This window comes from Chiloscyllium plagiosum, unplaced genomic scaffold (genome assembly GCF_037043375.1).
Source record: "Chiloscyllium plagiosum isolate Xiang-an unplaced genomic scaffold, Cpla_swu_hap1 HiC_scaffold_23, whole genome shotgun sequence".
NCBI classification, from domain to species: domain Eukaryota; kingdom Metazoa; phylum Chordata; class Chondrichthyes; order Orectolobiformes; family Hemiscylliidae; genus Chiloscyllium; species Chiloscyllium plagiosum.
In genome coordinates this window covers 58276576-58302440 of record NW_028270161.1, presented here as the reverse complement: position 1 = coordinate 58302440, position 25865 = coordinate 58276576, and the positions used below count along the sequence as shown (strand labels likewise).

The following is a 25865-nucleotide window of genomic DNA, read 5'->3' as shown; positions in this document are numbered from 1 at the left end:
GTTAAGGGCTTAGATGGGGTGGAATTTGTTAAGTGCATTCAGGACAGTTTCCTCAAGCAGAATATAGAGGGTCCTTCTTGAGAAGGGACAAGACCCGACCTACTGTTGAGAAATAGGGCAGGACAGTGGCAGGACGGAGATGACAGTGGTGGAGCACTTTGGGAGTAGTGACCACAGTTTTTTTAATTTTACAATACTTATAGAAAGGGACAAAACTGGTCCACAAGTTCAAGGTCTAAATTGGGACAAGGTGAATTTGATGGAATTAGACAGGAGCTTGCAGGGGTTGATTGGAGTAGTTTGTTTGCAGGCAAAAGGACCTCCGGCAAGTGGGAGGCCTTTAAAAGTGAGATAGCTAGAGTTCAAGGTCGATATGTTCCTGTAAGGGTGAAAGGCAAGGTTGGCATGAATTGGGAACCCTGGATAACAAGACATATTGAGGGTTTGACCAGAAAAGAGGAGGAGGCATGGTTCAGGTATAGGCAGCTGGGATGAAGGGAATCCCTGGAGATATGACGTTTACCTTACATGAGGATCAATGGTCGGCACAACATCGTGGGCTGAAGGGTCTGTTCTGTGCTGTACTGTTCTATGTTCTATATGAAGGGGATACAGGAGCTTACTGAAGGAGGAAATGAGGCAGGTGAAAAGGAGGCACATGATGTCCTTGACTGAGAAGATTAGGGTGAATCCAAAGACATTCTTTAAGTATATTAAAGGAAAAAGAATAACTAGAGAGAGAATAGGACCCCTCAAGGACCAAAGTGAACATGTATGTGTAGAAACGCAGGAGACAGGCAAGGTCTCCATGAATATTTCTCCTCTATGTTTACCGTGGAAAAAGACATGAAGACGTGGGAACTTGTGGATGTTAGTGGTGATATCTTGGGGACAGTCCATATCACAGTGGAGGTGGTGTTGGACATATTAGAATGTATGAAGGTGGATAAATCTCCTGGTCCTGACCAGATGTATCCAAGAACACTGAGAGACTAGAGAAGAAATTGCGCAGACCCTGACTGAGGGCTCAGAAGACTGGAGGGTAGCAAATGTTGTGCCCTTATTCAAGATGACTGCAAAGCAAAACCTGGCAACTAGAGACCAGTAAGCGTAACATCTGTGGTAGATAAGGTATTTGAGAAGATTCTGAGAGATAAGATATACATGCATTTGGAAAGACAGGGTTTGATTAGGAGTAGTCAGCATGGCTTTTTGCAAGGGAAATCATGCCTCACAAATTTGTTAGAATTCTTTGATGAAGTGACCAGAAAAGTCGATGATGGCAGGGCGGTAGGTGCAGTAGATATAGATTTTAGTAAGGCTTTTGATAAGATTCTACATGGTAGGCTGCTCTGGAAGATTAGATCACATGGAATCCAGGGAGAGCTGGCAAATTGGATACACAATTGGCTTGATGGTAGGAAGTAGAGGGTAATAGTGGAAGGATGGTTGCTGGACTGCAGGCCTGTGACTAGTGGAGTGCCTCAGCGGTCGATGCTGGGCCCATTACTGTTTGTTATCTATATCAATGATTTGGATGAGAATGTACAAGCATGATTAGTAAGTGTGACGATGTTGCTCCTTTAATAAAGTTATTGTTCTTGTCTTTTTTTCTAGCGGGCTCGTAAAGGCAAAGGTTAGAACATAGAACAGTACAGCACAGAACAGGTCTTTCAGCCCACGATGTTGTACCGACCACTGATCCTCATGTATGCACCCTCAAATTTCTGTGACCATATGCATGACCAGGAGTCTCTTAAATGTTCCCAATGACCCTGCCTCCACAACTGCTGCTGGCAACGCATTCCATGCTCTCACAACTCTCTGTGTAAAGAATCCGCCTCTGACATCCCCTCTATACTTACCTCCAACCAGCTTAAAACTATGACCCCCTCGTGTTAGTCATTTCTGCCCTGGGAAATAGTCTCTGGCTATCGACTCTATCTATGCCTCTCATTATCTTGTAGACCTCAATTAGGTCCCCTCTTCTCCTCCTTTTCTCTAATGAAAAAAGTCCGAGCTCAGTCAACCTCTCCTCATAAGACAAGTCCTCCAATCCAGGCAACATCCTGGTAAACCTCCTCTGAACTCTCTCCAAAGCATTCACATCTTTCTTATAATAGGGCGACCAGAACTGGACGCAGTATTCCAAGTATGGTCTAACCAAAGTTTTATAGAGCTGCAACAAGATCTCATGACTCTTAAACTCAATCCCCCTGTTAATGAAAGCCAATACACCATATGCTTTCTTAACAACCCTGTCCACTTGGGTGGCCATTTTAAGGGATCTATGTACCTGCACACCAAGATCCCTCTGCTCCTCCACACTGCCAAGAATCCTACCCTTAATCCTGTACTCAGCTTTCAAATTCGACCTTCCAAAATGCATCACCTCACATTTATCCAGGTTGAACTCCATCTGCCACCTCTCAGCCCATCTCTGCATCCTGTCAATGTCCCGCTGCAGCCTACAACAGCCCTCTATACTGTCAACAACAGCTCCAACCTTTGTGTCATCTGCAAACTTGCTGACCCATCCTTCAATCCCCTCATCCAAGTCATTAATAAAAATTACAAACAGTAGAGGCCCAAGGACAGAGCCCTGTGGAACACCACTCACCACAGACTTCCAGGCAGAATATTTTCCTTCTACTACCACTCGCTGTCTTCTGTTGGCCAGCCAATTCTGTATCCAGACAGCTATGTTCCCCTGAATTCCATTCCTCCTGACCTTCTGAATAAGCCTACCATGGAGAATCTTATCAAATGCCTTGCTGAAGTCCATATACACCACATCCACAGCTCGACCCTCATCAACTTTTCTAGTCACATCCTCAAAGAACTCGATAAGGTTTGTGAGGCATGACCTGCCCCTCACAAAGCCGTGTTGACTGCATTTAATCAAGCCATGCTCTTCCAGATGGTCATAAATCCTATCCCTCAGAATCCTTTCTAACACCTTGCAGACAACAGACGTGAGACTTACTGATCTGTAATTGCCGGGGATTTCCCTATTTCCTTTCTTGAAGAGAGGAATTACATTTGCCTCTCTCCAGTCCTCAGGTATGACTCCAGTGGAGAGCAAGGATGAAAAGATCTTCGCAAGTGGCGAAGCAATTGCATTTCTCCTTTCCCAAAGCAGCCGAGGACAAATCTGGTCCGGGCCTGGCGACTTGTCAATCTTAATGTTTGACAAAATTTTCAGCACATCAGCTTCCTCTGTCTTAATCCATTTCAGCATGCACACCTGCTCTTCAAAGGTTTCATTCACTACAAAGTTCGTTTCTTTCGTAAAGACAGAAGCAAAAAACTCATTTAGGGCTTCCCCTACCTCCTCAGACTCCACACACAAATTTTTATGCTATCCCTGATCGGCCCTACTCTTTCTTTGACCATTCTCTTATTCCTCACATAAGTGTAAAATGCCTTTGTGTTCTCCCTAATCCGTTCTGCCAAGCCTTTCTCCTGGCTCTCCTCAGACCATTTTTAAGCTCCTTCCTCGCCTGCCTGTAATCCTGCAGAGCTGAGCTTGACCCTAGCTTCCTCCACCTTATGTATGCTACCTTCTTCCTTTGGACGAGAAGCTCCACCGCTCTCATCGTCCAAGGTTCCTTTATCTTACCACTCCTTGCCTGTCTCAGAGGGACATATTTATTCATCACTTGCAACAACTGTTCCTTAAACAGTCTCCACATGTCTATAGTGCCTTTACCATGGAACAACTGCTCCCAATCCATGCTTCCTAACTCACGTCTAATCGCATCATAGTTTCCTCTTCCCCAATTAAATATCCTCCCATTTTGCCTAATCCTCTCCTTCTCCATAGCTATGTAGAATGTGAGGCAGTTGTGGTCACTATCACCAAAATGCTCTCCCACCACAAGATCTGATACCTGCCCCGGCTCGTTTCCGAGCACTAAGTCTAGAATGGCCTCTCCCCTCGTCGGCCTGTCAACGTACTGAGTTAGGAAACCCTCCTGAACACACTTTACAAAAACAGCTCCATTCAAATCTTTTGCTCAAAGGAGGTTCCAATTAATATTGGGAAAGTTAAAGTCACCCATTACAACAACCCTACTACGTCCACACTTTTCCAAAATCTGCCGACCTATGCTTTCTTCCATCTCCCTGCTGCTATTGGGGGGCCTGTAGTAAACCCCTAAAGAGGTGACTGCTCCCTGCAATATCTGGAAATATCTACTTGAAAAAGCTTTTAAGTGTTTTAAAACAGTAGTACGATGAAAGGAGAGTGGCCAGTTCTCCCAGTTTAGGGTTTGGTTTCAGCAATTTGTTCCGTTTGCAGCAGCTGGTCAAATTTTAGCTGGGAACCCAGAAAAGCTGGCCCAAATAAACAGTTCCATGCTGATCTTCTCTCTCTGTGACATCTCTCCCGTAAGAACCGGCGTTTGATTTTTACCTTTTTTGTCAAGGGATTGTTTATGGGGATGCTGCAAGTATTTGGAACATCATCAAGTTGTGATAGAGTCGACTGGATTTTCAGATAGGTTAAATTTTTCTAAATTCGGTTTTCTTTTGTTTGTATTTAGTTTAGTATTCTGTAAATAAATTCTGTTTTGTTTGAAACTGAGTGGTTGGACCAGCTGCATGACCCCTGGAATATACACCTTACACCTGCTTAAAACAACTAGGAAAGTTAGGGACAGGGCTACCTTCTTGAAGTGGTTTGAGGGGGTCTGGCCTGTCCATAACAGGAAGTTTGCAGATGACACTAAAATATGCAGTATTGTGGACAGTGAGGAAGGTTATCAGAAATTGCAGCAGGATGTTGATCAGCTGGGGAAGTGGGCCGAGAAATGACAAATGGAATTTAATATAGATAAGTATGAGATCTTGCATTCTTGAGAGTCAAAATTAAGGTAGGCATTTAATGGTAAATGGTAGGGTCTTATGGAATGTAGTGGAACAGAGGGACCTTGGAGTTTAGGTACACAGTTCTCTGACAGTGGAGTCACAGGTGGACAGGACAGTAAAGTTGGCTTTTGGCTCACTGGCCTTCGGTCATTGAGCACAGAGTTGGGAAGTTATGTTGCAATTGTACAGGATGCCACACTTCAGAGTATTGTGCTCAGTTTGGGTCACTTTGCTATAGGAAGGATGTTATTAAACCGGAAAGGGTACACAAGAAATTTACCAGCATGTTGCCAGGACTCAATAGTCAGTTATAGGGAGAGGTTGGACAAGCTAGGGACTTTTTCTTCAGAGCGCAGGAGACTGACGGCAAATATTATAGAAATGTACAAGATCGTGAGAGGCATGGATAGATTGAATGCATTCAGTCTTTTTCCTGGGATTGTGGGAATTGAGGACTAGAACCATCAGTTTAAGGTTAGAGGGGAAACAATAAAAGGGAACCTGAGGGGCGATGTTTTTTTTTAAAACACAGAGGTTGGCATGCATATAGAACAAGCTTCCAGTGGAAGTGGGACAAAATGAGGACTGCAGATGGTGGAGATCAGAGTAAAAAACTATAGTGCTGGAAAAGCACAGCTGGTTAGGTAGCAACCGAAGAGCAGGAGAGTCGATGTTTCAAGCATAAGCTCTTCACCAGGAATGTCAAGTGGTTGAGGCAGGTACATTAGCAACATTTAAAAGGATAAATATGTGGATAGGAAATGGGGTTTAGAAGGATATGAGCTAAGTGTAGGGAAATGGGGTTAGCATGGATGGGCATTTTGGTCAGCATGGACCAGTTTGGGACAAAGGGGCTGTCTCTGCGCTATAGGACTGTGGCTCTCTGAACATTAAACAGACTAGCCAGGTTTAGTAAAATAAATAAATGTTCTAGCTGCACAAGCCTAGCTGTTGGGCAGAAATTTGGCTCCAGCTTGTAAATGCAAACTTGCAAATTTATAGGATTTGGCATACACTGGAGGGCAGGTTTAGTCTACTCTGAAATTTTGTGAGCGTGGGCTGTTGATTGCAAATATCCTGCCAGCCTCCACTCTCAAATATGTGAAGGTGGTCTAACATTCTGGTTCCCTGGTCTGCTTGCCTCAGACTTTGGTTGGTTTCAAACAAACAACTTTGCACATGCTTTCTCTTCACTTGTTTTTTAAAGAGTTTAAAATAAACTACACATGCTCTGCATGCGGATACATCTGCCAGCTTGTACTCACACAGTGAGGGAAAGCTAATGACGGACTACCAGTTAGCCAGGGATCCTGAATGCCAAGAGTGCCTCAACATGAATCAGTAGCAGAACAAACAGCACGCCAAGATAAAATTAATATTCATGTCAAATGAATGAAGTGAACAGAAAATGGGGATGTGTGTCAAAAAGTCAAGGTAAAAGGATAAACAGGTGAGGAGTGTTCACTGATTGTGGACTTTTGGGGTAGTTGTGACACAATGGTAGGGCCCCTACTCTGGGCCAGAAGGCTCGGGTTCACGTCACACATGCTTCAGAGGTGTATAATAATATCTCTGAACAGCTTTACTAAAAATATTGTAGATCTGTTTATACATACATCGGTTTATGTATGGAGAGGAATCGAGGCTTGTGACACTGTGGTAGTGTCCTTACTTCTGGGTCAGAGGGTCTGGGTTCAAGTCATATCTGCCTAAGGGCATGTAAAACATGCTTGAACAGATTGATTTAAAACAAAATTTGGTCTTAGTAAAGGTGACCATGAAGCCATTGTTGATGACTGTTGTAGAAACCCATCTGGCCAAGAACCAAAAAATCAGTCCCCATCTCAGAATCTGACCATCTTTAAGATGTTTAAACAGGCTGAAAAATATACACAGGTAGACAACGCCTTAGCTGAAATCCCGAAATCCAAAAAGCTCCAAAGTCCGAAGGCTTTTTGTGAAGTTTTTTCTCTTTTTAACAAGGTTGTTTGGCGTGCAAACAGTTAATCCAAGTTGACACCCACTCGATGCGTGCCACTCAGATGTGGGGGTTGGCGTGGCCCAGCACTGGCAGGACTCAATTCTGTTTCAGGACCTGTTTTACTCAGTGAGTCTGCTCCTCTGGCAAGATTTTTAAAAATTTCACTGAACTGTCACTTAATCTGAAATTCAAAAAATTCTGAATTTCAAAAACTAGCTGGTCTGGAGCATTTCGGATAAAGGATTGTGCACCTGTATATAAAATATGTATTACACACACATACCTGAGTGGTTAAGGTAATGCTTTTCAAATCGATTGGGGCTCCCCAAGGCTGGCTGAGTGCTTTTAATTACATTTCTCATTATTTATGACTTCACCTGTATGTCTACAGAATTAATTATGGGCTAATTGGAATTTTAAAAATTGCAACCAACATTGGGAAAATCTTATTTTAATTGACTTTTCAAAGGAATAGGAAGAGTGGACAGCTGGAATTGGCTGTAGAAGGACTTGGAGATTGTGATCAAGTTAATAAACAGTCAAGACAAAGCTCTGTGTCTTACTAACTGCTTCACCTTCAAGTTGGATCTTGTTAAAAGTAAATGCATTCACTTCAGGATATTCTGTATATTGGTATTGGAGGTACAAGGAATACAAAATGTATATTTTCTGTCCAGTGGTAAATGAGAAATTATACCTACTGTTTAATTGTAAGTTACTTTTGTAAACTTATCAGATCTCACTTATAGATGTAGCTGAGATGTAGATATGAATAAATTAACATTTGAATCAAAATTCATAATTATAAACTTTGGATAGGAATTTACATGCATGCCCTCTGTCTCCGTGCCATTTCTTCACACAAGAAGGGACGTAAATAGAATTTTAACTACATTTTCAATGTAACAACTTCAGTGGGGTAGGAACTTGCTTTTCAGGAACTGAGTCTGTGCATACCTGGGGCTTAAAGTTTTCTGGAAGCAGCTAGTTACTTGTCGCTAAAGGCCTCTAAACATCTGGAAAATTTCAATGAGAGGGTAAGCAATGGGTGAAAAAGTGTCACCAGGAGTAAAATTGAGAAAATAAGTAATGGAACAGGGGAAAGGGGGATTGGACAGCGGAAATGGAGAGGGGAAGGGGGAATGGAGAAGAGCAAGAGGAGAAGACTACAAAGGAAGTATAGGGAATGAGAAGAGAAGCTGCAAAGGAGAGAGAATAGCTTTAAAACTGTCAACAAAGAAACATTCACTTAACTGGGAGGCAGCAAAACCCTAAATTAATTGAGGTCATGAATTTCTTGCACATGATTGAAAGGTTGGAAAACTTCAGAAGCTTGATACAAATGGATGATGTTAAATACTCCAGCTTTGTGCAGATGCTTTGGAAACACATGACCTACGATCTCAACAGTCTGAGGTGGTGTATTTAGAATGCTGGTTTTTTGTGTGTAGAATAATGGACATTTATTTTAGGGGAAAAAAACAATTTCTGTTGTTAACCGATGCCTGTTGTCCTCAGAAAACTGAAGTATTTAGAAAATTAATAGCTTCTTTGTCTGGGTGGCTTTAAATTAAACAGAAGGTTGACAATTACTGAGGATTCTTCTAATTCTATTTTTACGTTAGTCTAAAGACTCCACATCAACTACAAGATGTATTATTACTACATGACTATATCACCTAGCAAATAAATTCATGAAAATGTAAAAAGAGCACCTGAAAACCAAAGCAAAAGCCCTTAATGAAACCCCATCAAAACCTCAATCATGGAGTCATACAGTCAGTTAACTCTTGAGCAAATCTCAAGAAGAATCCTTCTTAAAAAAAGATATTTTGTTGTTTGGTGCACACGTGTCCTTACCTGTTCTTCAGGGACTGGATCCTGATCTTTGATCTGTACAACAGACTTTGCTGACGGTTTCCAGGTTGGAGGCAAATTTTTGTCCTGTGCCGTAGGTCTGCCTAAAACATCAAAAAAGGCAATGGTAAAACGGAGTGCAAGTGTTCTATTCCACCTATGTCTGTCGAAGACATGCTTTAGAAGTGATTACAAAACGGTAGCATGTTACATTTCAAACTGTATGATTTCTCATGACATTATTTCTGAAACTGTGAAATTAGACCAGTTAGAAGAGTTCAGTCAGACTTGCACAAGCAGCACTGCTAATGAAACTGCATTTACAAAGTGCTGGTGATCACTAACATCATGATGTCTAAACAAAACTGCAGAAATCTAAATTGCTTTCACTGAAAGCAAACAAATACTTGTAATTCCACTTTCACAGTTTCCCATATAAACTAAATGGGTAAGGTCATAAAATTCCAAATCCAAATAGGATATCATGAATTTGTTTTTAATAAGTTGACTGTACGTAGCCTAGAAAATGTAATACGGTACTGAAAACAAAGAATGTACTGTACAACGAGAAAGGCACCTCAGAACTGGTTTCAATTTCAGTTTGTTTTACGTGGGCACCAAAAGTGGACGAAGAATGAAACACAGATTAGTGTCTGCAGAGGAAATGTAAAGTTTAATTTATACTACAGTGCTCCTGCTGTTATCAGACTGATAAAAATGTAACACAAACACGTTTAACTGGTAAAGATTTCATTTAGCATTCTGGAAGCTCTGTAGTTCTGTAATTTTTAAAAACCACAGAAGTGGCCACTGCTGGCAAGGTCAGCATCTCTAGTTACCCTGATTTAACTGAGAATTTTGAGGTGTATTAACACTCCTAGATCAAACCTATACTATATAGCATTCTGCAACTCCCAGTCCCAACACTACTAATTGACAAGACTGATCAAGTTTTGTACATCTGTATTTCATAAATACTCCTGAAAATAAATATTTTTTTTATTACTCCAGCTGCTGATGATGCTCACTAGTCTGTTAAATTGCCAGACAGAATCCAGTATGCATTTGCTAATTTAAAGCAGAAGACAAACCCAAATATAGCAGGATCTCTAATTATTTGAGTGCAAAACATGAATACTGCTGCTGCTCCAGACAATAAATCTCAAACAACACTTCTAATTGTCCATTATCTTTCAGTACAGACTGGGTACTTATCTTTCTTACAGTTTCCTTTGTACAGTATTCTTCATTGCTCATTTCCTCAAGAGACTTAAATAAGAAATGTCTGGGGAAAATGGTGCCCTTTCACCTCCACAGAACAAGGTTCAAATCCAGCCCAGACTGCTGGGAAGAAAGTCTTTTCTCTCTTGAAAACTGTTAAGGATTTTAAGTGAACTTAGAACAGCCTCAGCTCAGTTCCTGACAGGCTTAGGTCAAAAGGATGCGTGGATATTTGCCATTAGCCTCTAGCAGATATGATGTAGAAATATGTGTAGAAACATCTCATTGTTAGTTGAGATTGCTCTGTGAGTTGTGGCACCGCGTCAAAACCACAGAGAAACAAACTAACCTGACCATCAGCACTAGAAGCTAGAAACTGACTTTCAAATGTTGAAGTGTTGTTTAATTCACCATTGACTTTTCCTATCTCAATGAGCAAGTAAGTCATTCAAAATAATTACAATTTTTTTTAAGGTATCGAGAAGTGAAAAATCTATTATGGAGTTTAAACAGCTTGACAAGATTTATCTTGTCCAAAAGATAAATCTACCTTGTGTTACTTTAACATTATAAAGGCCAAATCAGAGTTTCCCACTAGTAAAAGACCAATTTAGGATTAGCAGGATTAAATAGATTAGGAAGCACTTCAGAGTGATCCAAAAAAAGAATAAAGCAAGTAAAGAAGAAAAGCGATCTGAGCAGACGAGTTCCGGCTCAGGAGCCCTCCTCCGCTATCATCTTGGGAATGAAAATTGGTTTAGACTGTTTAGATTGGGAGTTTTCAGGTTTAAGATCCAGAAGTTGACAAAATTGACTCCAACAGCCAATCTTTGTCAAGTAGAATCCACATCTCTCTGGAATTAGCTCTAGTTACAGACCATCACCTGTATTGCATTTATCCAAACCATTGAAGAGTGGCCTGTTTTGTGATGTTTCCTAATGTAAACAGGGAATAGAATACTTCAGCTGTTTCAACTTCTGCCTTTTATAAAGTAGACGAAAGATGAAAGAATTCTATGTTATGAGTGTTCTGGCCCACACCTTAATAAAGGAAGGTAAACAGACACATGAGTAAAATGTGTCCAAGGAAGAAATTTAAAGGCCTAGAGAGGAACAGGAGACCATTCTGCCCCTCAAGACTGTGCATCACCATTAAATTAGATTATGGTTGTTTTTTACTAAGTTTGGAGATTTTACTGCAGGTGTCTCAACAGTCAGAGGACAATAAAGAAGCAGATATTTGGCAAATCACTAAAAAGTTATGAGGGGAATAAAAGGTGAGATGTGGTAGTAGATTCTAACTTTGCGAATATGAACTGAGATCACCTTAAAGTGAAAGGATTAGACAGGTGGAATTTTTAAACTGCATCCAGACATAGTTAACCTTACTAGACAGGGAGCAGTATGAAACCTAATCTGAGGGAACAAAGTCAGTCAAGTGGTTGAAGTGTCCATGGGAATAGTGACCATAACACTGTAAGTTTTGAAATCATTATGGAAAGGGATAAGAATAGTGCAAAGTTAATTGTTTAAATTGGGAAGGCCAATTTCAATATCATTAGATGGGATCTGACAAACATTGACTGGGAGCAGCTACATGCAGGCATTTGGAACGTGGGAATTTTTTAAGACTAGTACAGTGAGAGTTCAGGGTGTTCCTCTAAGATTGAAGGGTAAGGGCAAGAAGTCCAAGGATCCCTGGATGTCAAGGGATATGAAGTTTGATAAAGAAATAGGAGTACATTAAAAAGAGTATGAGCAGGGGGTTTCTTATAAAAGAAATTAGGTCAAAGAGGGTCACAACATATTTCTGGCACTTAGGATTACGGAAAAGCCAAAGACATATTTTAAATAGATTTTATAAGTAAGTGGATTATCAGGGAAAAAGTAGGGCCTATCAGAGACCAAAGCAGTAATCCATGCATAGAGGCGGAGGACGTAGGTGAGATTTTAAAAGAATACTTATCATTTATCTGTACTCACAAAGGAGAAAGACTTTGTAGCCGAGGATTTCAGTTGGGAGGATGAGGTTCTAGAGCTTGTTAATAAGGAGGTATTAGATATTTTAGCCAGTATAAAAGGTGCATAAATCTCTAGGGCCTAGTGAGATGTATCCCAGGCTGCTATGGGAGGAGACTGGTAGAACCCTGTTGGAGATATTTAATACTTCGCTGGTCACAGGTGAACAGCCAGATGACTGGAAGACAGCTAATTTATTCAAGAAGGGCCACAGTGTTAGGCTAGATAATTACAGACCAGTTAGTCTGATGTCAGCGGTCGGGAAATTATTAGAAAAAACAATTCTGAAAGTTAGATTTAATTAACACAATTGATCAGGGATAGTCAGCACAGATTTGAGAAGAGAGATCCTATCTGACTAATTTTATCAAGTTTTTTGAAAAGGTGACCTAAATATTTGTTGAGACTAGTGCAGTTGGTATGGTTACATGGAGTTCAGTAACCTCTTTTCACAACGTCCAACAGGGGATCCAAGCTGGCAAACTGGATCCAAAATGTCCCCAAAATAGATCCATCAAGGTCTCTGAAGTTGGGATGAGACAGAAAACTGTTGACACTGTCAAACAATCAAAACAGGAGAAAGCTGAGAGGATGCAGTTAAGATCCCATGGGATCCAATGCAAGTTTGCAAAATTGGCTTGCAAATAGGAGGCAAGGGGTGAAAATGGAGAGTTGTTTTTGTGATTGGAAGCCTGTGAGCAGTGGTGTTGGGATTCTTGCTATTATGTATACTGATGACTTGATGCCAATTTAGAAAGTATAATTAGTAAGTTTGCAGATGACACAAAAATTGGTGGGGCTGTTGATAGTGAGGCAGATGGTCTCAGATGACTGTCAGATATTTGCCACCTGATACACTGGGCAGAGCAATGGCAAATGGAATTTAATGGTGGTATGCTTTTGTTTTAATTCATTCATGGGACGTAGGTGTCACTGGTCAGGCCAGCATTTAATAGTCATCCTAATTGCCCTGAGTGCAGTTAAATGTCAATCACATTGCTGTGGGTCGGAGTTTCATGAATGCCAGAGCAGGGAAAGATGTGGTTTCTTTTCTGAAAGGACATTAGTGAACATTCCTGACAAACAACACTGGTTTTGTGGTCAGAGTTTGACTAATTCCAGATTTTTACTGAATTCAAATTCCACCATCTGTCATTGCAGGATTTGAACCAGATTCCCAAGAACATTACCTGGAACTCTGGATTAATAGTCTAGTGAGAATACTACTAGACAATCACCTTCCCAAAAAGAGAGATTTTGAGAGGTCTAGAAGAGAAGGATATTCACAAGGAATGCTAGGTCCTAGAGAACTGAGGAACATAGGGACCTTAGTGTACATATTGATAGATCCCTGAAGGTATCAGCACAGGTAAACACAATGGTGAAGGCAGCATATGAAATGCTTGCCTTCATTAGCTGGGGTGCAGAATATAGGAGCAAGGAAGTCCTTTTACAACTTTAAAGAGGATTGGTGAGGCCACAAATGGAATACTGTGGCAGTTTTGATTAGAATAGATTAGATTCTCTGCAGTAAATGGAAATAAGCCATTTGGCTCAACAAGTCCACACCCACCCTCCGAAGAGTAACCCACCCAGACCCATTCCCCTACCCTATATTTACCCCTGACTAATGCACCTAATACGATGGGCAATTTAATACGGGCAATTCACCTGACCTATATATCTTTGGATTGTGGGAGGAAACCAGAGCACCCAGAGGAAACCCACGCAGATACGGGGAGAATGTGCAAACTCCACACAGACACAGTCATCTGAGGTGAGAATTGAACTCTGGTCCCTAGTGCTGTGAGGCAGCAGAGCTAACCACTGAGCCACTGTGCTGCCATCAGAAAAATGTGACTGCACTGGAGACTGTGAAGAGGAGATTCATCTGGATATTGCCCGTGATGAAAGATCTCCATTATGAGGAGAGACTGGAAAGGCTGGATTTGGTTTCCTTGGAGCAGAAGAGGCTGAGGGAGATCTGATTAAGGTAGACAAAATTATGAGAGGCATAGATGGACTAGATCGTGATAATCTTTTCCCCATGGCAGACATATCTAAACCAGAGGACATAAGTTCCAAGGTGACGAGAAAGTGGTTCAGAGGAGACTGGAGAAAGAATTGTTTTCACCCAGTGGGTAGTAGAAATATGGAACCTGAACAGAAGTGAAGTCGGAGCGCAAAGCCGGTCGGGAAAGTAAGTGATTGTTATTTAAGAACTTACCTCAATGCCAACGGTCTTTTTGCAGCAGAGAATGGTGGGTGCTGGGAGGAAGTGAAGTCGGAGCGCAGAGCCGGTCGGGAAGGTAAGTGAGTGTTATTTGAGTGGGTGTGTTCTAAACCTCAGGTCCTACAAAGTAGGGCCTCCCTCCCACCCTCCTCCTCTAACCTAAATTAAAAGTCCACAGACTTGCCCCAAAAAGAGGGTCCAAGGAAGTTCCTGTGGATTGAAGAGTGAGGCTTTAGCTCAGGAGTCTGTGACAAGGAGGTTGAGTGAAGTGATTACGCCACAGTTGAAGAGGGTGAAGACATGACTGCCAAGCTGGTTCAGTGTGTTACGTGCTTGATGTGGGAGGTCAACGACTCTGGGGTGTCTGGCTCATATAAGTGTGGAAAGTGTGTGCACGTTCAGCTACTGACAGAGCATATTGCAGCACTGATGAAAGAACTCGAGGACCTTAGGCTCATCCGAGAGAACGAGATCTTTCTGGACAAGACCTTCAGCGAGGTTATTACACCAACCATACCAGAAGAGAGCAGACGATGAGGAAGGCAGAGAGGAGACAGGTGCAAGAGACCCCGGGGGAAGTACCTGTCAGGAACAAGTTGAATCTTTTGGAAACAGTAGAGACAGATGATACTGCCAGTCCGTGAGGCGGCCAGGTCTGTCAATCAAAAGTTGGTGTGGAGGCAGAGCGAAAGAGTCGGACATCGCACAGAGCCGTGGTAATAGGAGACTCCATAGTGAGAGGAACTGACCGGGGTTTTTGTGGCAGCAGGCGGGACTTAAGGATGTATGTTGCCTTCCTGGTGCCAGGGTTAAAGACATCACAGACAGAGTGCAGGAAATCCTCAAGGACGAAGGTGAAGAGCCAGAGGTGGTGGTACGTGTCGGCACAAATGATGTCGGGAAGAAGAAGAGGAACATACTACAGTGGGACTTCGGAGAACTAGGAAGAAGGCTGAAAAGCAGGACGTCCAGGATGGTTATCTCCGGTTTGCTTCCAGTTCCTCGGGCTGGTGAGGCCAGAAACAGGGAGATAATGGACTTGAACGTGTGACTGGGGAACTGGTGCAGAAAGCAAGGATTTAAATTCTTGGATTACTGGGGTATGTTTTGTGATAAGTATAAATTATACAAGAGAGACGGTTTGCACCTTAATAGGTTGGGGACCAGCATTCTGGCAGGCAGATTTGCTACTGCAACACAGCTACATTTAAACTAAGTAGCGGGCAGGAGGGGACAAATTGAATATTTAAGAAGGAAATTGAAGGGAAAGTTAGAACAAAGGAAGTCAAGAAAGACAACTGTGTCAATGAAGCAGAAAACTCAAAAAGGGATCATGCTGTAAGGTTGAGTGAAATAGGAGTTGATGGGAAGGGTGAGGGCAGTAACAAATATATGAATGCACGAAGCATTAGAAATAAGATGGATAAGCTTGAGGCTCTTTTGAAAATTGGCAGATACGATACTGTGGGGATAACTGAGACGTGGCTTCAAGTGGACAGGGCCTGGGAAATGAATATTCAAGGCTACACGTGCTATGTAAGGACAGACTGACGGGCAGAGGGGGTGGGGTGGCCATGTTGGTAAGGGATGATATTCAGTCCCATGCGCGGGGGGACCTAGAATCAGGGGATGTAGAGTCAGTGTGGATAGAGCTGAGAAATTCTAAGGATAAAAAGACCCTCTTGGGAGTTATCTACAAACCTCAAACAGTAGTCTGGATGTCGGATGTAAGTTGAATAAGGAGCTGAAATTGGCCTGTCGCAAAGATGTTACTATAGTTGTTAGGGGGGATTTCAACATGAAGGTAGACTGGGAGAATCAGGATGGTATTGGACCTCAAGAAAGAGACTTTGTGGAGTGCCTCCGAGATGGATTCTTAGAACAGCTGGTGCTGGACCCTAGCAGGGAGAAGGCAATTCTGGATCTGGTATTGTGCAACGAACCAGAATTGATCAGGGACCTCGAAGTGAAGGAGCCATTGGGAAGTAGTGACCATAATACAATAAGCTTCAATCTGCAATTTGAGAGGGAGAGGGTACAATCGGAAGTGACAATATTTCTGTTGAATAAAGGGAACTTTGGAGCTATGAGGGAGGAGCTGGCCAAAGTTCAATGGTGCAATACCTTAGCAGGGATGACAGTGGAGGAACAATGGCAGATATTTCTGTGTATAATGCAGAAGATGCAGGATCAGTTCATTCCAAAAAGGAAGAAAGATCCTAGGAGGAGGCAGGAGTAGCCGTGGCTGACGAGGGAAGTTAAGAAACATATAAAGTCAAAAGAGAAAAAGTATAACATAGCAAAGATAAGTGGGAAAGCGGAGGACTGGGAAGCTTTTAAAGAACAACAGAGGATTACTAAGAAGGAAATACGCAGAGAAAAAATGAGGTACGAAGGTAAACTGGCCACAAATATAAAGGAGGATGGTAAAAGCTTTTTTAGGTATGTGAAAGGCAAAAAAATGGTTAAGACTAAAATTGGGCCCTTGAAGACAGTAACAGGGGAATATATTACGGGGAACAAAGAAATGGCAGAAGAATTGAATTGGTACTTCAGATCTGTGTTCACTGGGGAAGACACAAGCAATCTCTCTGAGGTAACAGCGGCTGAAGGACCTGAACTTAAGGGAATTTATATTTGCCAGGAATTGGTGTTGGAGAGACTGTTTGGTCTGAAGGTTGATAAGTCTCCAGGGCCTGATAGTCTACATCCCAGGGAACTGAAGGAGGTGGCTTGAGAAATCGTGGATGCGTTGGTGATTATTTTCCAGAGTTCGATAGATTCGGGATCAGTTCCTGCTGATTAGAGGGTGGCTAATGGTTGTACCACTTTTTAAGAAAGGTGGGAGAGAGAAAGGAGGAAATTATAGACCAGTTAGTCTGACCTCAGTGGTGGGAAAATTGCTGGAGTCTATTATAAAGGGTGAAATTACGATACATCTGGGTAGTAGTAACAGGATAGGACAGAGTCAGCATGGATTTATGAAGGGGAAATCATGCTTGACTAATCTGGAATGTTTTGAGGATGTAACTCTGAAGATGGACGAGGGAGATCCAGTAGATGTAGTGTACCTGGACTTTCAGAAAGCTTTTGATAAAGTCCCACATAGGAGGTTAGTGAGCAAAATTAGGTCGCATGGTATTGGGGGCAAAGTACTAACTTGGATTGAAAGTTGGTTGGCTGACAGGAAACAAAGAGTAGTGATAAACGGCTCAATTTTAGAATGGCAGACAGTGACCGGTGGGGTACCGCAGGGATCAGTGCTGGGACCGCAGCTTTTTACAATATATATTAATGATATAGAAGATGGTATTAGTAATAACATTAGCAAATTTGCTGATGATACTAAGCTGGGTGGCAGGGTGAAATGTGAGGAGGATGTTAGGAGATTACAGGGTGACCTGGACAGGTTAGGTGAGTGGTCAGATGCATGGCAGATGCAGTTTAATGTGGATAAATGTGTGGTTATCCACTTTGGTGGCAAGAACAGGAAGGCAGATTACTACCTAAATTGAATCAATTTAGGTAAAGGGGCAGTACAAAGAGATCTGGGTGTTCTTGTACACCAGTCAATGAAGAGAAAGTGAGGATTGCAGATGCTGGAGATCAGAGCTGAAAATGTGTTGCTGGAAAAGCATAGCAGGTCAGGCAGCATCCAAGGAACAGGAGAATCGACGTTTCGGGCATAAGCCCTTCTTCAGCCCTTATTCCTGAAGAAGGGCTTATGCCCCGAACGTCGATTCTCCTATTCCTTGGATGCTGCCTGACCTGCTGCGCTTTTCCAGCAACACATTTTCAGTACCAGTCAATGAAGGTAAGTATGCAGGTACAGCAGGTAGTGAAGAAGGCTAATAGCATGTTGGCCTTCATAACAAGAGGGATTGAGTATTGAAGCAAAGAGGTTCTTCTGCAGCTGTACAGGGCCCTGGTGAGACCACACCTGGAATATTTGTGCAGTTCTGGTCTCCACATTTGAGGAAAGACATTCTGGCTATTGAGGGGGTGCAGCGTAGGTTCACGAGGTCAATTCCTGGAATGGCGGGACTACCTTACGCTGAAAGACTGGAGCGACTAGGCTTGTATACCCTTGAGTTTAGAAGACTGAGAAGGAATCTGATTGAGACATATAAGATTATTAAAGGAATAGACACTCTGGAGGCAGGAAACATGTTTCTGCTGATGGGTGAGTGCCGAACCAGAGGACACAGCTTAAAAATACGGGGTAGACCATTTAGGACAGAGCTCAGGAGAAACTTCTTCACCCAGAGAGTGGTGGCTGTGTGGAATGCTCTGCCCCAGAGGGCAGTGGAGGCCCAGTCTGGATTCATTTAAGAAAGAGTTGGATAGAGCTCTCAAGGATAGTGGAATCAAGGGTTATGGAAATAAGGCAGGAACAGGATACTGATTAAGGGTGATCAGACATGATCATATGGAATGGTGGTGCACGCTCGAAGGACAGAATGGCCTACTCCTGCACCTATTGTCTATTGAGAGGGTGGTGGATGCTGTACTCTTGCAACATTTTAGTAATACCTGGATGACCATTTAAAATGCTCTGGCCTAGTAGGCTACGAACCAAGTACAGAAAAATAGGGTTAGTTTTTTGGATGACATAGATATAGTGGGCTGAAGGGCGTTTTCTATGCTGTATGACTCTATGACTTTAATATGTGTTAATATCCTTGCCTGACAAGATCTACCAATATCCAATGTAAGACTTTCATTGACACTCAGCCTCAATGATTGTTTTGGGAGTTGGGTGGTGAATGGAGAATATAATTCGAGATGTGTGTGACGTGTTACCTGATATCAGGCTGGATTTCAGTTGACAGTGTTTGGAAATTTTGCGTGAAAATGTCTGCAAGGATGAGATTTCTGTGTGCTGGTGTACGTGTGTACATGTATAACAGTCAAAGAGAGAGAGCGAAAGCAAGAGCAAGAGAGCGCGCACAAGACTGTGAGAGAGAAAGTGAGAATGTGTATGTGTGTGTCAGTGTCTTTGTGTTTGTGTGAATTAATCTGTTTGTGTCAGGATGAGAGAATCCCTATATGTGTAAGTGCGTGCTTTTTTGTGGTTATGTTGCTAACTGGAGTTGGGCGTCCCTCCCGTAGCAAGTGTTTGGAGCTGACCAGGTGCTGAGGCAGGCTGTTTAAAAGGTCAGGCTTGCTGCTTTAGGACTTCATTACAGTTATAATGGAAAATCCCTCATCCACCACCCCCAGATCATACACATTCCACTTGCCTCATATATATATATGTTCAATAGCAGAAACTGTAAGCACTTGAAACCTCTTTATTGTTTAAGTTAAAAACTGTGAAATTAACAGAACAGATTACAGAGCCAAGCTGTCAATTAAGTGACACTTTCCCTTTCTGTGTAATATCTATCACCTGACCTCCCCCTCTAACCAAAAAAAATGACTCTCAGTGGAGGATTGGTTAGGTAAGGCATTTTAAAAATCTCTTTTAGCAGTTTAGAGCAGAGGAGATAGAAGCTAGGGCAGTTGCATGCTCCTCTTGCAGGATGCCGGAGGTAAGGATCACCACTAGTGTCCCTGCTGACTTCACCTGCAAGAACCTAACAGGGAAAGCAGATCAACTCAGGGCATGGTTAGGAACATGGGACTGGGATATTAAAGCAAGTACAGAAACATGGCTCAGGGATGGGCAGGACTGGCAGCTTAATGTTCCAGGATACAAATGCTAGAGGAAGGATAGAAAGGGAGGCAAGAGAGGAGGGGAAGTGACATTTTTGATAAGGGATAGCATTACAGCTGTACTTTGGGAGGATATTCCCAAAAATACATCCAGGGAAGTTATTTGGGTGGAACTTGTAAATAAAAAAGGAATGATCACCTTATTGGGATTGTATTATAGACACCCCCCTAACAGTCAGAGGGAAACTGAGAAACAAATTTATAAGGAGATCTCAGCTATTTGTAAGAATAATAGGGTGGTTATGGGAGGGGATTTTAACTTTCCAAACATAACACTATGACAGTCCCAGTCTTAGAGTTTAGATGGAGAGGACTTTGTTAAGTGTGCACAAGAAAATTTTCTGAGTCAGTATGCGCATGTACCTACATGAGAAGGTGCAAACCTTGACCTACTCTTGGGAAATAAGGCAGAGCAGGTGACGGAGGTGTCAGTGGGGGAACACTTTGGGGTCAGCGACCATAATTCCATTAGTTTTAAAACAGTGATGGAAAAGAATAGACCAGATCTAACAGTTGAAATGTGAAATTGTAGGAAGGCTAAATTTTGATAGTATTAGGCAAGAACTTTCAAAAGCTGATTGGGGGCAGATGTTTGCAGGTAAAGGAACAGCTGGAAATTAGGAAGCCTTTAGAAATGAGATTTCAAGAGTCCTGAGACAATATATTCCTGTTAGGGTGAAAGAAAGGCTGGTAAGTGTAGGGAACGCTGGATGACAAGAGAAATTGAGGGTTTGGTTAAGAAAAAGGAAGCATATGTCAGGTATAGAAGGAGAGATTGAGAGAACCATTAGAAGACTATAAGGCAGTAGGGGTATACTGAAGAGCGAAATCAGGAGAGCATAAAGGGGACATGAGATAGTTTTGGCAAATCGGGTTAAAGGGAATCCAAAAGGCTTTTACGAATACGTTACGGACAAAGGGTAACTAGGGAACGAATAGGGCCCCTTAGAGATCAGCAAGGCAGCCTTTGTGTGGAGCCACAGGAGATGTGGAAGATACTAAACAAGTATTTTACATTAGCATTTACTGTGGAAAAGGACATGGAAGATATAGAACGTGAGGAAATAGATGGTGACATCTTGAAAAATGCCCATATTACAGAAGAGGAAGTGCTCGATGTCTTGAAATGCATAAAAGGTGGATAAATCCCCAGGAGCTGATCAGGTGTACCCTAGAATTTTGTGGGAAGCTAGGGAAGTGATTGCTGGGCCCCTTGCTGAAATATTTGTATCACTAATAGTCACAGGAGAGGTGCCAGAAAAATGGAGATTGGCTAATGTGGTGCCACTGTTTAAGAAGGGTGATAAGGACAAACCAGGGAACTATAGACCAGTGAGCGTGACGTCAGTGGTGGGCAAGTCATTGGAGGGAATCCTGAAGGATAGGATTTACACGAATTTAGAAAGGCAAGGACTGATTAGGGATAGTCAACATGGCTTTGTGCGTGGGAAATCATGTTTCACAAACTTGACTGAGTTTTTTGAAAAAGTAACAAAGAGGATTGGTGAGGCCAAAGCAGTGGACATGATCTATATGGACTTCAGTAAGGCATTTGACAAGGTTCCCCTGAGAGACTGGTTAGCAACATTAGATCTCATGGAATACAGGGAGAACTAGCCATTTGGATACAGAACTGGCTCAAAGGTGGAAGACAGAGGGTGGTGATGGAGGGTTGTTTTTCAGACTGGAGGCCTGTGACCAGTGGTGTGCCACAAGGATCGGTGCTGGGTCCACTACTTTTTGTCATTTATATAACTGATTTGGATGTGAGAATAAGAGGTATAGTTAATAAGTTTGTAGGTGATACCAAAATTGCAAGTGTAGTGGACAGCGAAGAAGGTTACCTCAGAGACCAAAGGACCTTGATCAGATGGGCCAATGGGCTAAGATGGAGATGGAGTTTAATTTAGATACATGCGAGGTGCTGCATTTTGGGAAAGCAGATCTTAGCAGGATTTGTATACTTAATGGTAAGGTCCTGGGGAGTGTTGATGAACAAAGAGACCTTGGAGTGCAGGTTCATAGCACCTTGAAAGTAGAGTTGCAGGTAGATAGGATAGTGAAGGCGGCATTTGGTATGCTTTCCATTATTGGTCAGAGTATTGAGTACAGGAGTTGGGAGGTCATGTTGCAGCTGTACAGGACAGTGGTTAGGCCACTGTTGGAATATTGCGTGCAATTCTGGTCTCCGTCCTATCAGCAAGATGCTGTGAAATTTGAAAGGGTTCAGAAAAGATTTACATGGATGTTGCCATGGTTGGAGGATTTGAGCTATAGGGAGAGGTTGAATAGGCCAGGGCTGCTTTCCCTGGAAGGTCAGAGGCTGATGGATGACCGTACAGAGGTTTATAAAATCATGAGGGGCATGGATAGGGAAAGTAGACAAAGTCTTTTCCCTGGGGTGGGCGAGCCCCGAACTAAAGGGCATAGGTTTAGGGTGAGAGAGGAAAGATATAAAAGAGACCTAAGGGGCAACTTTTTCAGGCAGAGGGTGCTGCATGTGTGGAATGAGCTGCCAGAGGAAGTGGTGGAGGCTAGTACAATTGCAACATTTAAAGGGGTCTGAATAGGAAGGGTTTTCAGGGATATGGGCCGGGTGCTGGCAGGTGGGACTAGATTGGGTTGGGATATCTGATCTGCATGGACGTATTGGACCGAAGGGCCTGTTTCCCTGCTACACAACTCTATGACTCTAAGTGGTGGAGGGATGTTGTCCATACAATAGTGGTTGGAATCTGCACACAATACTTATGATTTTCTTGTAAGCCTCCATTAATAGGATATGAACAATGGAACAGAATTTCAAAACAAGGAGAGGGTAGGTTTATTGGCAGTTTGGTGACATTTTTCAATTTGATTTTATTTTAAATAAAAGAAATTTAGAAAAGCTTCAATTCCAATCTTGCAAGCTAGTTTCTAATTAAAAATAAGAAGCATTTTTTACAAAAAAGTAACAGACAGACAAGGCAGTGGCATTAAGTGTTGGTCAAGACACTATTTAACCTTAAATGTAGAACTTTCTTTCAAGGACTATCACTTTGCAGACTGTTCTTGCTGAATAGTTAAATCATTTGCAACTAAAATATCTTCCAGTTCAAAAAAATGCAACTTTAGAGCTGCACTTTACTGGACCAGAAACAACTGTCAGTAGCTGGAATGATGTTAGTTCTGTTTTCTAACTGACAACCAGGAATTGTGACACACGCTGCACTCTCACACAGTTTTAAACTGACCTTCAAGCAGATTGAATAGGATTTCAACAAGAGTCATTTGGAAGGTCATTATTCATACCTATTAACTTGGCAAATGCATTACACAGAATATTGTCAATGGCTTAAAAAATTCCAAGTCACTAATTCTAAACACAAGCTCCCTGCTTTGTTTCAATGTATGCAGAAACACTATTTCAGTAATAATCTTCATTATTTTATACAATGCCTTTAACAAAGAGTCAAAATGAAAACATCGGCAGAATAAAATGTATAGTGAACCAGGAACGGATAAATCAAGACTGTAATTCTAATTTGATTGAAAAATTGGCCTTTGAGAAGGTTTTTTTTAGATTGGAGAGGGGTGGAGTGTTTTAGGCAGGAAGTGCCCAAGAGTAGGACCAAAATAGTGGAGCATTATACCTCATACATTAAATACATAGCCATCTTTACAATCTCGATTTTTTTGTTATTATACTATTACCTTTACTGCCCAAAGACTTGTGTACTAGTTTATCCACCAGATTACTTGTCTCATCCCAGCAATTTATGCTTGCTTCCATATGTGGTTGAATCAGTTTAAATTTCTGATGCAGATCACGGTACACTTCCTGTGTTAGTTTATCCTGTTCCTGGGATTCATGGAACTTTTCCAGACAATCCTCTAAAGAAATAACCCTGTGTATCAGGAAGGCATTATGAATGCATTTTATTACACATTTACAGACACAAAACAGCTCATGAAACAATAAGAATAACAACAACAATATGGGAAGGCAGGTCTAATGGTATTGTCATCAGAAAATTAATTCAGATACTCAGATAATGTTCTGGGGACCCAAATTCGAATCCTGCCATGGCAGATCTAATTATGATGGTGAAACCATTGTCAGTTGTTCGAAAAAAACCCCATCTGGTTCACTAATATTCCTCAGGGAAGGAAATCTGCCATCCTCACCTGGTCTGGCCTACATGTGACTCCAGACCCACAGCAATGCTGTTGACTCTCAGTTGCCATCTGAAATGACTTGGCAAACCTTTCAGTTGTACCAAGAAGTCTCAAAGAAATGAAACTGGATGGATCAGCTGGCATCGACCTAGGCAACAGAAAAGAGCTCTTTCGACTCTGCAAACATATGGGGCCAGTGCCAAAATTGGCTGTCTCACAGACTAGTCAGGAACAGCCTGACATAGTCATACTCATGGAATCATACCTGACAGATAATGGTCCAGATAACACCATCGTCATCCCTGGATATGTCCTGTCTTACCAGCAGGACAGATCTAGCAGAGGTGATGGCACACCTCTGTATCAGAGGTGATGATACATTCTAGAGGGAGGGAGGGAGCTGCTCTGAGAGTCCTCAACATTGATTCTGGACCCCATGAGGTTTTGTGGCTTCAAGTTAAACATGGGCAAGGAAACCTCCTGCAGATTATCACATAGCATCCTCCCTCAGCTAATGTATTGGGACTCGTCTGTGTTGAGCAACACTTAGTGGAAGCACTGCGGATGGCAAGGGCACAAAATATACTCTGGGTGGGGGATTTCAATGTTCACCATCAAGAGTGGCTCGGCAGCAGTACTACTGATCGAGCTGGTCAGGTTCTAAAGGACTTAGCTGCTAGACTGGGTCTGGGCAGGTGGTGAGGGAACCAACAAGAGGGAAAAACATACGTGACCTCATCCTTAGCAATCTGCCGGCTGCAGATGCGTCTCTCCATGACAGTTTCATTAAGAGTGACCATGCACAGTTCTTGTGGAGACCAAGTCCTGACTTCACATTGAGAATACCCTCCATTGTGTTGGGTGGCACAATCACCATGCTAAATAGGACAGATTTCAAACAAACCTGGCAACTGAAGAGTGGGCATCCACAAGGCGCTGTGGGCCATCAACTATATTCAAACACAATCTGTAACCTAATGGCCTGGCATATTCCTCACTCAACCATTACCATCTACCCAGGGGATCAACCCTGGCTTAATGGAGAGTGTAGGAGGGCATGCCAGGAGCAGCACAAGGTTTACTTTAAGATGAGGTGTCAACCTGGTGAAACTACTAAACAGGACTATTTGCATGCCAAACAGGATCAGCAGAAAGTGACAGACAAAACTAAACAATCCCACAACCAATGGATCAGAATTAAGCTCTGCAGTCCTGCCGTATCAAGTCGTGAATGGTGGTGGACGAATAAACAATGCACTGGAGGAAAAGGCTCGACAACTATCCCCATCCTCAATGATGGAAGAGGCCTGCACATCAGTGCCTAAGGTAAGGTTGAAGCTTTTGTACCAATCTTCAGCCATAAGCGCCGAGCGAATGATTCATCTCTGCTTCCTCCAATGGTCCCCAGCATAACAGACATCAGTCTTCAGCCAATTCGATTCACTCTATGTGATGTCAAGAAACTGTTGGAGGCACTGGATACGCAAAGGCTACAGGCCCTGACAACATTCTGGCAATAGTACTCCAGAACTTGCCGCTCCCCTAGCCAAGCTGTTTCAGTACAGTTATGGCATTGGCATTTACCCAAGAATGTGGAAAACTGCCCAAGTATGTCCTGTACTTATATAGCAGGACAAATCCAAACAAGCTAATTACCACCCTATCATTTTACTCTCGATCATCAGTAAAGTGATGGAAGGTATCATCAACAATACTAACAAGCAGCACCTGCTCAGCAATAACCTGCTCAGCGATGCCCATTTTGGGTTTCTCCAGGGCCACTCAGCTCCTGACCTCATTTGGTTT

The 25865-nt window shown here is 42.4% G+C and overlaps 1 protein-coding gene across 1 annotated transcript in view; it reads right to left on the bottom strand.

The window, feature by feature from the left end:
* vezt (vezatin, adherens junctions transmembrane protein) overlaps positions 1-25865 on the bottom strand; it is a 105812-nt gene that overhangs the window by 3644 nt on the left and 76303 nt on the right. Inside the window, exons 9-10 of the mRNA XM_087999721.1 lie at positions 23595-23788; positions 8714-8814 (exon numbers count right to left, since the gene is read on the bottom strand). Coding sequence (XP_087855847.1) covers positions 8714-8814; positions 23595-23788 — 295 coding nt within the window. The remainder of the gene's footprint in view (positions 1-8713; positions 8815-23594; positions 23789-25865) is intronic.